General features: G+C 43.5%; 1 protein-coding gene across 1 annotated transcript in view; it reads left to right on the top strand.

The window, feature by feature from the left end:
- Positions 1-17708, top strand: part of LOC134586250 (CD109 antigen-like) — a 128586-nt gene that overhangs the window by 23570 nt on the left and 87308 nt on the right. The window contains exons 9-13 of the mRNA XM_063441743.1: positions 9582-9684; positions 12084-12196; positions 12654-12866; positions 13482-13577; positions 13678-13740. Of these exons, the coding sequence (XP_063297813.1) occupies positions 9582-9684; positions 12084-12196; positions 12654-12866; positions 13482-13577; positions 13678-13740 (588 nt within the window). The remainder of the gene's footprint in view (positions 1-9581; positions 9685-12083; positions 12197-12653; positions 12867-13481; positions 13578-13677; positions 13741-17708) is intronic.

Here is a 17708-nt window from a genome sequence, read left to right on the forward strand (position 1 = left end):
ATAAGCATGCCACACAGCCAGGGTCACTGTGATGGATTAGATAGATCTGCAATACAATGATCCCCACACAGTACATGTCTCTGTAAAAGGTTCTATCTCTCTCTCTCTCTCTCTATTTCAGCCCTCCCTTAGCTCTCCCTTACATGATCTTATCTTCAGTACTGCTCCTTCTATGATAACTATAGCTTTCTATTAAATATTGCTGCTGTTATGAAACATGTCAGCTACTCTATTAGCTCTCAGCACACAGTGTGCACATGGTTAAAGCATCAATATACTGACTCCATCCATGTCAACTACTCCATGCTCACTATTAGCTCTCAGCACACTGTACACAGGGTTAAAGCAGGAGGATACTGATAGACTCCTTACTAGAGTTGAGCGAACCTGAACCGCAAATTTCGGGTTCGTACCGAACATTACGGTTTTTGGACCCCGGACCTGAACACGGACATTTCAGCGTATGTTCGGGTTGGAGTTCGGTGTTCAGCGATTTAATGGAGCGTTTTGAAAGGCTGCAGGGCAGCCAATCAACAAGCGTTTGACTCGTTTGCCCTTAGAAGCCATCACAGCCGTGCCTACTAATGGCATGGCTGTGATTGGCCAGTGCAGCATGTGACCCAGCCTTTATATATAAGCTGGAGTCACGTAGCGCCGCACGTCACATGAGCTCTTATTAGTGTAGGGACAGGATGCTGCAGCTGTGAGGGACAGCTTAGGAAATAATTCTGGTGTTGAATCTGCAAACTACAGCGATTATTCAAACTACAGCGATTATTCAAACTACAGCAATTATTTTAGTGGGTGCTATACTACATTTTTGTACCCTGCCCTGAGCCCTATGCCACAGAGAGTGCAGTGCACTTGCAACTGCATGTGTGTCAGGCACAGGACTTTAATGCTGTTCTGGTAGCTCAGTGGGCAACATCCAGGCATTTTTAAATACTGCAATTTTCGGGGTACTAAATAGTACATTTGTGTACTGCATTTCTTGCAGTCTAATAAAACCCTTAAATACTACTGTTACATGTAAATGCGGTGCATTTCATATCTGAGAGTCAAATAGAACCCTCAAACACTGTGCTTACAGCGCACTTTGAAAAATTCAAATTGTTTTGGGTGCTAAATAGTACATTTGCGTCCTGCGGTGCACTTCATATCTGAGAGTCAAATAGAACCGTCAAATACTGTGCTTACAGCGCACTTTGAAAAATTCTAATAGTTTTGGGTGCTAATACTAAATAGTACATTTGCGTCCTGCTGTGCACTTCATATCTAAGAGTCAAATAGAACCGTCGGGAGCGTGTCCGGCTGCCGATGGAGATGGCCGCCTAACTCTGCAGCTCGTCGTGGTGCCCGCAATCAAAGACGCATAGCATAAGCCCAGCTCACCCACACGCGGCAGATGGGTCGCACGAGAAGACTGGCTGACCCGCGGGACATGGAGCGGATCAATCAATCCGAGCTTTCCTCCACGCCGCGAACCGAGCGCAATCCCCGCTGAGGGAAATGGAGGCCGCAAGCCTGCAGCTTGAGTCCCTCCCGTCCACACCGGCTGTATTCTCCCGGGCCCCATCTCCCACACCGGACCCACAGCAACCTCATGAGGGTGAGTGGAGAGATATCCTGCCCAATCTCCTAGCAAAAGCTGATTTTGAAGCCCTCTCTGACAGATTGGGCCGCATGGTCCGTGAGGAGGTGGCCCAGCTGCGCGCAGATGTGGCTAATGTGGAGGCCCACATGGCAGTAGCAGAAACTGAAACAAGGGCAATCAGGACGGATTTGGAACTCACAAACACTACGGTCGCAAAACAAGACGCTGACATAGCCTACCTTACCACGTGGGTGGATGATTTAGACAACCGCGGCCGCAGGATGAATCTGCGCGTCCGCGGAGTGAGAGAAGGGGACCATTCTGAAAACATACCAGAAACATTGCGGCAGATCTTTGACCAGGTATTGGGGGGCCAACACGTACCCAGAATTGGCCTGATCCGCGCACTCAGGGCGCTGAGACCAGTACCTGCACGCGAAGAACAACCAAGAGATATAATATGCTGCCTGGAAAACTATCACCTAAAGGAAGAAATACTATGCGTAGCCAGACGCATGGGGACGATCCGCATGGAAGGACAGACCGTTTCTATATACCAAGACCTGTCACGCTACACCTTGCAGGCCAGGAGGGCCCTGCGGCCGGTGACATCAGCGCTGCAACAAGCCAACATACCGTACCGCTGGGGTTACCCGTTTTCCCTCACAGCCAGACACAGACAAGACCAACTGACAATACGGAAGCCAGATGATGTCCCAAGATTTCTCCACACCCTAGGTCTCCCGCCACAACAGGTGCCGGTCTGGCTGGCACGTTCATTCCTCCAACAACCACCGGGCCCGCAACAACTACAACCACGCAGGCCCAACGCAGACCAGCAAAGGCCCCAGCCCCAGCCCCAGCGTCAACGCGAATGGCACCAGGGCCAAGCGCAGAGGGAGCAGTAAACCACAACAGCACAGCGTAACCAAGGCATGGGCGTGGGGACTCCTATTCCATTGGTGAGACTTGGCTGAATCGTGAGTACAAACACAGGGGACACTATAAGAGAACCGCACAAACCCGCGGAATTTGGGGCGGAGGATGGGGGACCAAGAGCCTTAGCGACGATATACCTCAACCACAGTATGCCGAGGGTAACATGCTAGGCATGACCTGAGTCCTGACCCTAGCAACGCATACCACCGGGAGGGTACCAGGACAATTGGGGAGGGGGACGAGGGAGGGGGGAGTGGCAAATACGCCAGCATGGGGAATGCAGGGACCCTGCGGACGCAAGGACAATGCAACCACGCTACATCGAACTTAAAGACGCAATCACTGAGGCCCCCCGGGAACGGTTACTTAGTTGGGGGAGAGGGGAGGCAGGGAAAAGAAGGTTAAGTGACCCCTAAAAAGCAAAGGATGATTGGCAACATACGGAACGGAACGGATGGGGTGGGGTGGGGGAGAGGGGAGGCAAAGGAAAGGAGGAGAATGCGGAGGGAGCACCGGGGGGACACCCATACTGGAAGGAGGGAGGGAAGGGGGAGCACTGGATATGCACGTAGACCGCAATAATATCAAACAATATCTATGTACTACAATACTAAACGCACGAACACACACACGGCAAGGAGGGAAGGGGGAGGAGGGAGGAGGGAGGGGGGGAGCGTACGCACTCCAGACGGAGGGACACAACACAGAGAGAGGCGGGGGCAGGGCCACACAAGTACACCGGAGACTTGCAGAGCCCTTTGGGCGAGGGACGGGAACCTGGAAAGAAAGCCATAGGGTTAGCTGCCACACAAAACGCATAGCCGTGAGCAGGACCACCACTATAGGGAACCGGCCTGACTCATTATACGATGCTTACAGGTAAGGGCGTGCTGTTTGATACACACTAGGAACCCATACACGCTAGACCTTGCCGACCTCCAGACCGACCCAGAGCAGAGTACCAGATGACAACCCAGGTTCTAAAGCCATAAAAGGGCAAATAACAGACATCAACACAGATACTGTAGGCTATTAGGTGACTGAGGTACCCTCCCCCAGACATCATAAACCCCCACGGCCGCCCCATACCGAGCGAAGGCAGTCGCCGAGCCTTAGGCTAGGAAATTATCGCTCTAACCGTACCAAATGGAGGAACCCCACGAGCCAGACACTGCCCCCATGGCACCCCAAGCCACTACATCCCCAACACATATGCCAGCTAGGCCCAGCCCATGCCGAAAACGGCCTACCCAACGTGCACGCGCGAGCAGATATTAGAGGCAGCCCAGACACGAATCGTTACGACATGCACCCATACTCAACGCAAAATAAGGCACAGAGCGGGCGCCCCGAGTAAATAGCCACTTAGGAGATGACAGACCGAGGACTGTGAACAGTACCAACACATACCAGGAGACCCTCTAAAAGCCCAGAAGTGGGCTGGATAGCCGCCAACAGGAAGCCCGACACCACATGCTTAGGACATAGGGACCCCCACATATCAGGGGACACACGACTCCCGGGATAGACCCAGCCCCCTTACAGTTTAGGCCACGCGGTCACACACCCGGGACAACTGTCCATTGCCCAACGGTACTACAGAGGCTATACAAGTGACGTACATAGACGCAGAACACATACAAACTCTACCCGTACGCAAGACGACCGGACACCACACACTCACATACCCACCCACCGTACCTCACGACAGACCCAACCACCCCTGTGGCCGTCCAAAGGATGCTAGACCCGGGACCAGGCGGATTCGCCAGGGAAGACTTAACCATACTCTCATACAATGTGCACAGTTTAAATGTCAGGGAGAGGCGCTGTAGACTTCTGCGGGACCTGAAACACTGCAGGACTTCTATAGCGTTTGTCCAAGAAACACACTTTCAAGAAGAAAGGGCACCAGCGCTGCAGGACCGCAATTTTAGACTGGGATACTTCAGCAACAACCCGGACAGACGCTCGCGGGGAGTAGGTATCCTATTCTCCAGCAGAACCCCTTACATGGAACAAGCCACCATCAGATGCAAACAGGGCAGATATATTTTTACCAAAGGCACGATCCTCGAGCAATCCTACACGTTCGCCAATATCCACGCCCCAAACACGAAACAGTTCCACTTCCTACGGAACGCACTGTCAACCCTGATGAAGTTCGCCGACGGCACCCTGATCGTGGGGGGTGATCTGAACCTGGCTCTACACCCAGATCAAGATTCCACATCTGCGCCTGGCAAGTATAATAGACATGCGAACACACTCCGCCTCTTACACCAACACCAATTGGCAGACTGTTGGTGGGCGCTAAACCCTACGACGCGAGACTATACTTTCTACTCTCAGCCCCACTCAACATATACAAGGCTAGACTACTTCTTGATAGCACACCACAACTTAACCCTGCTCTCAGCAGTCGAAATCCTGCCGATGACATGGTCTGACCACAGCTCGATCCGCATACGGATGAAATCACCGCTGTTTAAGCCTAGGCAGATGTCCTGGAGGCTGAACGAATCGATCCTATCGGATGTACAGGTGACTGATAAGATAGGCCAAATTATACGGGACTACTTCCAAGATAACGAAACAGAGGATGTGACACCGATGACCTGCTGGGAGGCACACAAGACGGTGGTGCGAGGCCAGATTATAGCAATATGCGCAACCCGAAAAAAACGGCAGTACGGGAAATAACCAAGGTCAGCGGAGAAATTGCGATCTTGGAAGCCAGACATAAACGAACCCTAGAAACGACGATATATAGAGAGCTAACAGACAAACGTAACCAGCTGACCGCGCACCTTAACAGAAGAATCCAGCGCACGTACCAACACTACAGACACATGATCCACGAGCACGGAGATAAATGCGGAAGATTACTAGCCAACCTCCTGAAGCAACGTAGAACACAACTATATATACCGAAGATAAAAAATGCACAGCAACAAATCAGTCACCACCCAGACCAAATAGCAACGGAATTCCAATGGTACTACCAGGATCTCTACAAACTCCGCGAGGAAGCACAGGAAGATCAGAAACTTTGTGAAACAGCGGACATACGCAAGTACTTGGAATCGGCGAACATACCAGGAAATAATGGAAGCAGACAGAGAAGCACTGGAAGCTCCTATAACACCCGAAGAGTTGTCATGCGCCATCAAGAAAGCTAAAACGGGCAAGGCACCGGGGCCGGACGGACTGCCCCTCCAATACTACAAGGTCTTTGCGCAAGGGGTTCAACCGAAACTACTTAAGGCCCTGAACTCTATGCAGGACGGAGCCGCACCATCAGCCCAGTTCACCTCAGCGAACATTACACTGCTCCCTAAGGAGGGCAAGGACCCGACACTATGCCCTAACTACCGCCCGATTTCGGTGCTCAACACGGATATCAAACTTCTGGCGAGCATTCTAGCAGCGCGACTAGCGCCGCTGCTGCCGGACTCAATCCACCCGGAGCCAGACAGGGTTTATCCCAGGCAGGGAGGTGAGGGACAATACCATCAGAGTACTGAACATCATCGCGTACGTTAGAACGCACAAAACGCGGGCCCTTCTTTTGTCGACCGACGCGGAAAAGGCGTTCGACAGGGTGGACTGGGATATGATGTTCGGGACCCTCCAGGCCTTCGGAATGGGACCTAATTACAGACACTCTACACCTGCCCAACGGCACGACTTTGGATAAACGGAGCACTGACGAACCCGTTCCGGATCTACAACGGGACCAGACAATTCCTGAAAAACTACCCATATATATCAGAACTGCTGCAGAAAGTGCGTGCCGTCTGTGCACGCTTTCAGCGTTCTCACCCTGCTGCTGCTCGCCTGTCTGCGCTGCAGCATAACTTTGGCCTTCCTGCTCACCGCCTCATATGCGACATGCCCTCAAGGTGGAACTCCACCTTGCAAATGCTGGAGAGACTGTGTGAGCAGCAGCAGGCGATAGTGGAGTTTCAGATGCAGCATGCACGGGTCAGTCGCTCTGCGGAACAGCACTTCACCACCAATGAGTGGGCCTCCATGCGTGACCTGTGTGCCATGTTGCACTGTTTCGAGTACTCCAACAACATGGCCAGTGCCGATGACGCCATTCTCAGCCTTACTATCCCGCTTCTATGTCTCCATGAATAAAACGCTTCGGCCGATGATGGAAGAGGATGTGGCACAGGAGGAAGAGGAGGAGGAAGAGGGGTCATTTCCACGGTTATCAGGCCAGTCATTCACAAGTGGCTCAGAGGGTGGGTTCCTGCACCAGCATAGGCCAGGTACACAATTGTCCAGCATCTCCACACTGTCCCATGGAAGCATTCAGCTGTCCATCTCCCAAACACTGGTAAGAAAGAGGAAGTACCCCCCTAGCCACCTGTGATCCCTGGCCCTGAATGCCAGCATTTCAAAATTCGTGGCCTTTGAAATGCTGTCATTCCATTATTGGACTGCAAGAAATGCACCGCAGGCTGCAAACGTTTCTTTTTTTATATGTCACAATATTTTGGGGGCTACCCCAATTAAAAAAATAAATAAATAAATAAAAAACAGTGTTGGCTACCTCCTCCTCCTCCACCGCCGCTTCCATCTACACCACCACGGTCACCACCTCCTCAACCTATGGGTCACTTAGTATAAACTATGTACACAATAGCAGAGGCTTGTGAAGGCCTTTTCTCCGTGCATCAGGAGTTGAGCTCAGTTTGAACAATGAAAGAGAATACCCTGCACTCCAACCCTCTCTCAAATGGATAATTCTGGTGACCCTCCTGACAGCCATGCTTTAGATTTTGATTTATGTTCTTCCAAAGCTAAAATCAAAGATTCTATCTAGTGCTATTTTATGGCTCAGCTGGTTTTTTTTTATTCTTATGTATTTTATGTTATTTTAAATGATTTCCCTATCCACATTTTTTTGAAAGGCACTTGTCCTAATCTTACCCCCATTTTACTTCCCTTTGCAGCCTTCTAGCCCTCTCCAGGACTTTTTTAGAACCATTTTAGTGCCCAAAAGTTCGGGTCCCCATTGACTTCAATGGGGTTCGGGTTTGGGGTCAAGTTTGAGCACGAACCCGGACGTTTTTCCGAAGAATTCTGAATTTTCATTTTGCTGCATCCCTACTATGTGCCTACATAGCATTCATGGTAAAACAACACAAATACCCCAAAATCCTATTAGCACAGAGTACCTGCAACAAGCAACTTACTAAACATACGATCCTGTTAACCACGGCCACGGCCCTGCCGAGACGCATTCTACCTTTTGCCTGCCAGACGGTGAGCACTAACCATATCATCCCCTGCTACTCACCCACCTCCTATTCCTGAACAACGAGGCTAGAATACTCCTACCATGACTTACCACCCAGTGGTTGAAAGCCCGTATCAAAGTACACACATCTTATATCTTATTTAGTCTTATAATGCCTGGTATCTCCCTATATTCCATAGCAGCCACACAGAGATCCAGCGATAGGGTATAAGCAATGGTTCTAGTGTGTTTACTGCTCTTAAAAGCTCTGCATATGACACTACTCTACTGTTATCTTGCATATTATTTTTCCCCAATCGTTAGGTTAATGTCTCACAAGACATGTGTATTGTCTATAACATGTGCGGCACTATTGCCGTGCATGCTATATCTGTGCCTAATCGTTATACTATATTGCTTTGTTCAATCATACTATCAGTTGTACGTTCTGATGTGTCTAAAGCTTTTGTTTGTATGCACACTGCAGCAATATGCTTACTATTACTGAGAACTTGACTACGACCTTTCTAAGCATAGATATCTATGATCCAACTCATTGTTATTATGCGGATCTTGTGAAATAAGTTTATGTTCCTAGCCTGTTTCCTACTCTCATAACACTCAGGTACTTTAACTTTACTCTAATGAGCATATTCTCCATCACGTCTTGCATGTTTTGATTCTCTTTTACTTTTATGACCTACTATTAGACGTGTCTGCATAGCCTGTTTATATCCATACCTAAAAAATGTGCCGTTACTACAATGCCATTTATGTGAAATACTGTGATATTACTGTACTTACATATATGCTATTGTGGCATCGTAAGATGTTCTGTTACCTCGTGCACAACAAAAATAAAGAATAATAAAAAAAACCAACACAAATACCTTCCAACTAGCATGATGATTAATGCACACAAATGGAATTGAGTGCAATCAAATGTATTATCCACAATTTTGAGAAAAAAGAATTCCCTTTTTTTTTTTTTGGCTTCTTCAGTAAAAAAGTTTCTAAATTAGTGCAAATACATTTTTTCCCACATGGAAACTGGTGGGGAACTGTCCCAAGTGCCCTTATCGATGAGCTTCCACTGTGTAAATTTGTGTTACTGGACACACTGGATAGAAAATTAGTTGTACGCACAATAAAGTACCAACAAAAAGGAATATTGTAGAATGGGAGAATGGAAGATTTGGGACAGAGGGAAGAGGGTTTGAATACAAAACATGTATTTATTTTTTAAAATCTATGTTAAAACTATACAAAATTGGGCGTGCAAAAATCAATTATTTAGGATAAAATCTATGAAATGCCTAAAATCTAAAATTGATGCCTAGATTGTCTATTTTTTATATATTTCCAAAGTATTACTATAAAAATTGAAGGTTACACCTGTGATTAAAAAACATATAGGAAAATCTTATGTACAAATAACAGCTGAAGCTGCCTTTGCAGATGATTGTGGACCACATATCCCATGATTTATTGACTGAGAGCTAGATGCATTTAAAAAGAAGCTAAATAACATGTATGTATTCCGTATGTAGTTGTTTTAGCAGATTAAATAAGTACCTTTAAAATGTTACATATTTTAATATATATACAAGTGCATGCAATTTGTAGAGAGAATTTGAAATATCACAGAAATATGTATAGAATATGTTTTTGTTTTTTATTTCCACTTTCTAAATGTAATTATAATTAATAATTTAAATAACTATGTGGTAGAACTGTGGCAACTTTGTTTAAAAAAAACACCTATGCAATGTTTATTATCATTTTTACTTGAAGATCTCAGGATCCGTGAACTTCAGCTTCACTTATGAAGAGGTAAAATCTGTCATAAATTGGGGAGATATACTTGTAAGAGCCTATGTGACTGAAGATCTCACAGGTAAGTAAAATAGTCCCCACAAAAATTATAACCTCATCTTCACCCTCCACCTCCCTCTCTCCCCTCCACCCATAGCTTTAGAACTCCATGCAGACATTCATAGCAGGAATGGCCTTTATATAAGCCACTTTTTAAAATAATTAGACTAATAGACCAATTAGACCAATAATTAAGGCCACTAAGACTGGTTGGTGTCTTAGCCTTAACCTAATATTGTTAAATAAGCTTTCCAAATGATGTAATACTTTCCAAATTGATGTAAAAATATTGATTCATCTGGAAACCTTATCCAACAATATTAATTTGACGTCCAATTTATTTGTATCAGGTTATTATGGTTTTTATTTTTACACATATGTATAGCTGACAAGAGAAAATTAATGAAGATCTGGACATGCCCTAGCCTTTTTAACCAATTCAGGGTCCGAAGATTATATTGAAGTTATATTTTTTTGATTTCCTGATGTGACCACTTGTGCATTCATTTTTTTTTTATTCTGGGTTTGGTTACAGAAAGATTCTACAAAACTATAAAATCTGAAAAAATAAATATTTACACTGTACAGCAGTGCTCTGCAACCGGTGTGCCACGGCACTGTGCTAGTTGTGCCTTGGCATGGCTGTGGTGAGAAGAGTCAGCACGGGGAGGGAGAGCCCAGGAGAATTGGCAGGAGAGTGATAGCCCAAGACAGTCAGCATGGGGAGGGTGAGCCCTGTAAAGCCAGGTGCAGAGCTGCAGACTGAATTAGCTGTCAGCGAGCTCTGGCCAATCAGAGCAACCCACAGCTACACTCTGACACTTTCAGTGGCGGAACTCACAAGAACGTACAACATGGTCTGCCACTCTGCACATGGCGGAGCTGCAGACCGGAGAATTAGCCCATTGGACTACCAGTGAGGCAGACCACTGGACCACCAGGGACTTGATTACTGCATTAAAAAAAAGGTATTGTGTGGGGATGCTGGTTACACTTTTAACCCACACACATACTGTCACCCCCCCACATAATGTCACCTTCCACACACACTGTCACTCAGACACACTGTCAGACCCCCAACTACACTGTCACCCATCTCTCACACTGTCACCCTTCCACACACACTGTAACCCACCTCTCTCACACTGTCACTCAACTCTCACACATTGCCATCCACTCACACTGTCCCCCCACTCTCACACACTATCACCCACTGGAGGTATTGTGGTATTGGGGAGGCTGGTTACACCCCACACACATAGTGTCACCCTCCACATAATGTCACCTTCCAAACACACTGTCAGTCCCCCTCACACACTGTCACACAGACACAATGTCTGCCCACCCAACATACTGTCACACACACTGTCACCCTCCCACACACACTGTAACCCACCTCTCATACACTGTCACGCCCCACACACTGTCAGCCCTCCTAACACACTCATCCACACACACTGTCACCCCCATACATAAAGACTGTCACCCAAACACTATCATCCCCTCTAACTCACCCTCGAACTGTCAGCCCTCCCTACATACACTGTCACCCTCCCTCACAGTCGCCCTCCTCACAGACTACACCCTATCAGCCTCCAAACACACACTGTCACCCTCCCTCACACTGTTACACCCCCACACACTCTGTCATCCACACACACTGTAACCCATATCTCACACACTGTCATCCACTATCTCCTTCCCACACGCTGTCACCCCCTCTCACTCACCAAGGAACTGTTATAACTCTGCGTTATGAACACTGTGTGGTGCAGCAAGTAGTCGCTGGTTCCATGGGGGGGGGGGGGGGGGGGTCTTCCAACAGCCTGCCTATCAAATAGCTGTCCACATCCCAGAATGGTCTAAGCAATCTACAAGACCACCAGTATATGTCTCTCTCTCTCCTCTCCACTTTACCAACACTGATCTGGCACCATGGGGTCCCATCTACGCAGAGCTGTCAGGGGCAGATACCACCTTGTAAATAGTTTATACAAGTTTTCTTGTATTTGGGCAGATAACGGGATCATTTGTATTAGGGTCATCATTTTATCCCATTCTGTCTCTGTGAAGGACCAGGTTGTTTGCTTTTGTATGTATTCACTTTTGTTTAATTTTTGCGTATTTTATTTCCCTTTTTGGTTTGTGTGTTTTTTTTTTCAGTACTGGTTTTGAGTGTTTAGAGGGAACCCTTTCTTTAAAGGTTAAATACTCTGTTTTCTCATATTTTGAGCATATAGTGATATCTTTTTGTTGTTTGCCGTATCAGGAGCTGATTCTGAGATTATTATTTTTTTGGCAGTTGTGCTTTTCTTGGTCTTATGATACAGCAAATAATATTTTCATTGTGATTTCTTGGCAATTTTTTTATTTTATTACTTTTGTCCTAGGTGAATGATAATTACTAACATCTCTTTATAGGTTATGTAATGAATACATCATCAAATGTTCAACACATCTATTTTGAGTACAGGATTAAAATAAACAATGACCAGCAATTGTCTGTTTCATCTGATCTCATTTGCACATTAAAGGTAAGATTATATAAATTAACTCTTTACTACTGAGAATTTGGCAAAATAAATTAAGCTCACCTTTTATTTATTTATTTGAAACAAAGGATATAAATGTAAGACATGTTGACAAATATCAGTTTTGCTAATACAGCCTATACATATACCATTAAATGTGTTCAAAGCCCTATCCATTACTCCACCTCACCTCCCCCCCTCCCCTCCCTGTTCAGCAACACCACTACTATTGATCTGGGCATGCTCCCATACAGTTAAGAAAAAGGTGGCATCAACTAATTGGCTTGGAAGTATGTACTCTCTTATGAATCATTAAAAACAAGTTTGATTTTAAATTATATTTAAAATAGCACAGTTCTACCTAGTAGAATAAAATAAAAATTACCCTCTGCACTATCAGAGGGTAATTGGGGCACATATTTTTTAACTTTACAATAATGGTAATTCTGAAATATTATAGGTGCAGTTATTACGGCTTGACAATGCTTTATTATCAAAGGATGAAATGGAAAAAAATATAACCATAATAATTACTGAATCGGTCGAAAAACAATGGTGGTTTGGAGAAAACTCTTTAGATAAGCATATTGTTGAAAAGGACACTCTTCCTGAATCTGGCATTGTCGTCATCAAATTTCCTGTGAAAACATTACTACAAACCATGAAGATTGAAGTAAGTAAAAAATGAAAATAATATATATGAAAAAATGAAAAAAGCTTTTACTTATATGTTTTTAGATGCGTGCATGGAAAAGAAAAAAAAATATTAGGCAAATTATTTTTTCCAAAAATAAAAATAACGGGTCAGCCGGTTGTTTGCCATGTGGCAGTTTGGTTCGGCCAGTAACAAAAAGCAATTCAGAAAATGGATCAGACAAGATGGCATGTAAATAGGGCAACCAGTGTTGATGCAAAACATATTTTTTTTTTTTAAATATTATGCATCTATTTTGCAGTTCACTGATATGAACATTTCCTGCCAACTGATTCACAGATCAAGTGAGAAAAAGCAGCCAATAGAGGGGAAATCACCCGTTTGGCCCAACTTTGGACAAATTATAGTTCAGATCAAACCAAATCTCAAAGTCTACTGTTGACTGATTATACTCACTAGTGACTAGTATATACATAAACTGATTTTTTTTTAAAGTTTTGCCATACTGAAATTTTTTTGTCCCTGAGCAATGTTCTATAAAGATTGATTCCAATATTATTTTTACATTAAAAATACACGTCAATATTTCTTTATATTAAATAGGGTTAATAATTATTATTTTTTTGTTTCTAGGTTCAGTATCAGAATACTACAGATATTCGGTACTTTGACCTATCATACCCAGTGACTCCATTTATAGACATTCAACTACCTAGATCACCCATAGAGGTAATATGTGAAAATATGCAATCAATTTGTATCTTTTTTTTTTTCAAGAGTGATTATCAAAAATCAATTAAACTGTGAAACTTTTCTCTTTATTTTTAAGGTTGGACGAGAATTTAAGATACAAGTAGATACTTGTCTAAGTGTCCAAGAAATTTACTATGTGGTATGTTGCATTTTAATTTATGGATTTTACATGGTATTTAACTAATTCTAGTTACACATCTAAAATGTACACAATATACAACCAAAATATGTTTGAGATTAAACAATAGAAAAAAATATATAGTCTACTTTGGTTTTTAATTATTATGGTTTTTAATTAATATAACTTATCACATTTAGGATTTGCACAGGAATCTGTGCAGTAGTTTTACAAATTAAACACATATACCATAAACTATGGTGCTTTGTTAGGTGCCAATAAAATATATTTAGTATTTTACAAGATGCAACTTTGTATTCAAATGACACCCCTCATGCGTAAATGATAAAGTGGCAGTTTCTTGGTAATAACGCATTATTTATACATTATGATAGCTGGATGTATATATATTATTATATGTTTATTCTATTTAATTTGTGTCCATACCTCCTATCCCATTGGACATAAAAGGCTTAGAACAGGGATGGCCAAAAGTAGATCTTTAGATGTTATAGAACTACACTTTCCATCCTACTTTTGCCAGCCTTAATATAGTTGGAAATTCAGGACTTTTTCAACAAACGAAGAACAGATTTCATCTTTCACACTTTAATGGCACATGACACACCACCATGTAACTCAGCAAGACATATATGTAAAGGGATATCTTTATCTACAGGCATACATACAGTCATTATCATTTTGATGGAGGGGGAGTATAAAACTACCCTTAACAATCTAAGTAAGCTATTTAATTTCTAGATATGATATTCTTTAGAACTACAAAGTGCTAGATATGAAATATATGATGGTTAATTTACTTCTTCGTTATAATGTATCCTCTTAAACTTATGTAGTCACCTGCAGTTTCGCTGAATTTTGTCATGCCTTAGCTGATGTGTCCATTGCACAATATCACCTGGGGGAGACATACATTTATAAAGTCCTTCCTTGTACTTCATGGTATCCCTCTCCCCCTGCTCCTGTCAAATGAAACCACCATAATCTTGCACATATGGGTTAGTTACTAATTTGTGAAACTGGGTTGATGTGATTGGTAAGTTAAAATGCATCAATCAAACAAATCAAATAACAATCGAATACATTCAAAACTATTACCCATGTAAATAAATAAGTGCGTTAGCAGCAAGACAAGTAAAGTATTTGGGCAGTAAACAGGAATATATCATGCCAAGAAGGTTTACATTATTGATGGTAAAATTACTAAATATATGAAGTACCTTTTATAGACCAAATTTTAAATATTATAGTTTATTATACTTGTATTGGTTACGTTTAAATGATATGCTGATGTGACATTACTCCAAATTATGATGTAGTGCTGTATAATTAATTAGAGGTGTTATTCTCTTTCTAAAGATTACAGGGAACTCAGGGCTAGCAATTAATTGATGCAAAAATTAAACTCAGGGCTTTTTAGGACCCCACTTGGGACTCTGTTAGGCTGCAAAATTTTACAGGGTCTGAAACCCTTACGCTGCCATGGACTTATGCAGTTAACACATCCTGCTTTCCTTTAACTCTTTGTACGTTCACTGCAGAGAACAATTAAGGCACACCAGTCATTATCAAGTTCAAGAAAGTAGTTTTTTTTTTTTTTTTTTTTTTTTTTTTTTATGCGTGTGCATCGTATTATATGAAACACAGTTTTTCTTAGGGGTGTATACAACAGAATTATTATGTTATTATTCATATAACATTACGTATTGCTGTTAGTCTACTGCGCATGTATAGCATGTCTTATCTGAAATATGCAGTCTGAGTTTCTCTGTGTGAGTTTGATCTATGAGAATAAAAAGGGAGTCACTGCTTGCAACAGATAGCAGACTGAAAGAAAATTCTTGCTTTTTACCCCTGCAGACATAAGAAGACTTAACTAGGACAAAGGTTTTTAACCCTTTATTTATTAATGTATCTATGACAAATCCCCCTTTCTGGCACTGGAGGAGAAAGGGTGAGGCAAGGTACGGTATATCCAGATGTACTAATTACACCTGTGGGACTTTAATTAGAACTTCACCTCTATTCCCTTGCCTTCTCGCAACCACAGAACCATCAAGAAAGACCTGTCCAGATATTTGTAGATACAGCATAATACATGTTATTAAATCCATGTCTCATTACGCAATACATCCATAGGTTAATATATATATGTATATATATATATATATATGTATATATATATATATATATTTATTTATATAGCGCTGTATGTCTAGGGGAATATTCACTAAGCATTGCATAGGTAAAACAAGTCATCAAGTAATTTCCCTGGACCCTGGATTGTACGGTGCACCTAGCACCATAACCAATACTGCAGGGTACTACTGCATGTGTGTGGGGTGACAGCATATACAATGTGTGTTTGTGTGGGGTGGGGGATGTGTGTTGTGTATTAGTGGTAGGTGTGGTTGTTTTTGGGTAACTGTGACTAATGTCTGTGGGTACCTGTGGATGATGTGCTGCTGTGTGTGAGTTGCTAGAAATGATGTATGTGTGTGGATGTGTGTGATGTGAGTGGTGTGTGTGACTATGTGCAACAGTGAGAATAATGTTGTATTTGTGTGTGAGTAGATGAGTGAATAAGTATGGGGAGACTGGAATCAAAACAATCTACAATAAATCAAAAAATATTTTTTACAAATGCAGTTTTTACCCTCTCCCTTGATTGTCTTGGGTGTTGGGGCAGATTTCCATATTCATTGGTGGCCCAGTGGAGTCAGTGGCTTGGATTTCTTTACTGAAAAAAATGAATACCGGTATACTTTTATTTGAACAATTTTTTTTTTATTTTGTTATTTTACACTAGATGTCTCCCCCTCCCCCCAGAATTTCTATGGCTCCCCCCACAACACCAATAACAATTAGTGACCTTAAAACTAGTACTACATTTTACTATTCATGTTATGCCCCTACCACATGGTTTTTATTCAAGGTGCCGCCATCTTAGCATTTCCAAGATGGAAATCTCCTGGTATCAGGGCCGGTGCAAGGATTTTTGGGTACATAGGCGAAGATGCATTTTCCACCCCCCCCCCTCTAAAATTAACATCTTCACCTATGTGCCTCCTAACCAGCCCCTCCCTCTTCCACGTCCCTTAGTGTTCTTCTCCCCTCCCCCTTCCTTTCCCTGTCCCTTGGTTTTTCTCTCCCCTCCCCTCTCTGTCCCTTTGTGCACCCCCCACCCACTTAGCGGTCACACTCCCCTTCCTGGTGTGCCTCCTACCTGTCTTGTAGCGTTGCGGAGCAGACCCTCTACAGGAGCTTCAGTTTTCTGTACCTGGCTGGACTGACAGGAAGTGCTCTCTCAGTGAGCACCTCCTCTCAGTCTGGCCAGGTACAGGAAACAGAAGCTCCTGTACTGCGCTCCGCTCGGCCACGCTACACTCAGTGGTGTATACACACTAACAGCCACACACACTCAATGACAAACACACAGACTCACTGATCTGACACACACTCATTCATTGACAGACACACACTCAATCACAAACATACTCTCACTGATTTGACAGACACTCACAAACACACACTCATACACTGACAGACACACATTCATACAATCATTCACAGACACATATACACAGACACATACACACAGACACACACATACACAGACACAGACACACACATACACAGACACACACATACACAGACACACACACTCACAGACAAACACATACACAGACACACACTCACAGACAAACACATACACACACATACACAGACACACACACATACAGACACACACTCACAGACAAACACACACACACACACACTGACAAACACATACACACACACTGACAGACACATACACACACACTCACAGACACATACACACACACTCACAGACACATACACACACATACACATACTCAGAAACACTCACAGACAAACACACACACACACTCACAGACAAACACATACACACAGACACATACACACACTCACACATACACAGACACACA

This window comes from Pelobates fuscus, chromosome 2 (genome assembly GCF_036172605.1).
Source record: "Pelobates fuscus isolate aPelFus1 chromosome 2, aPelFus1.pri, whole genome shotgun sequence".
Taxonomy (NCBI): domain Eukaryota; kingdom Metazoa; phylum Chordata; class Amphibia; order Anura; family Pelobatidae; genus Pelobates; species Pelobates fuscus.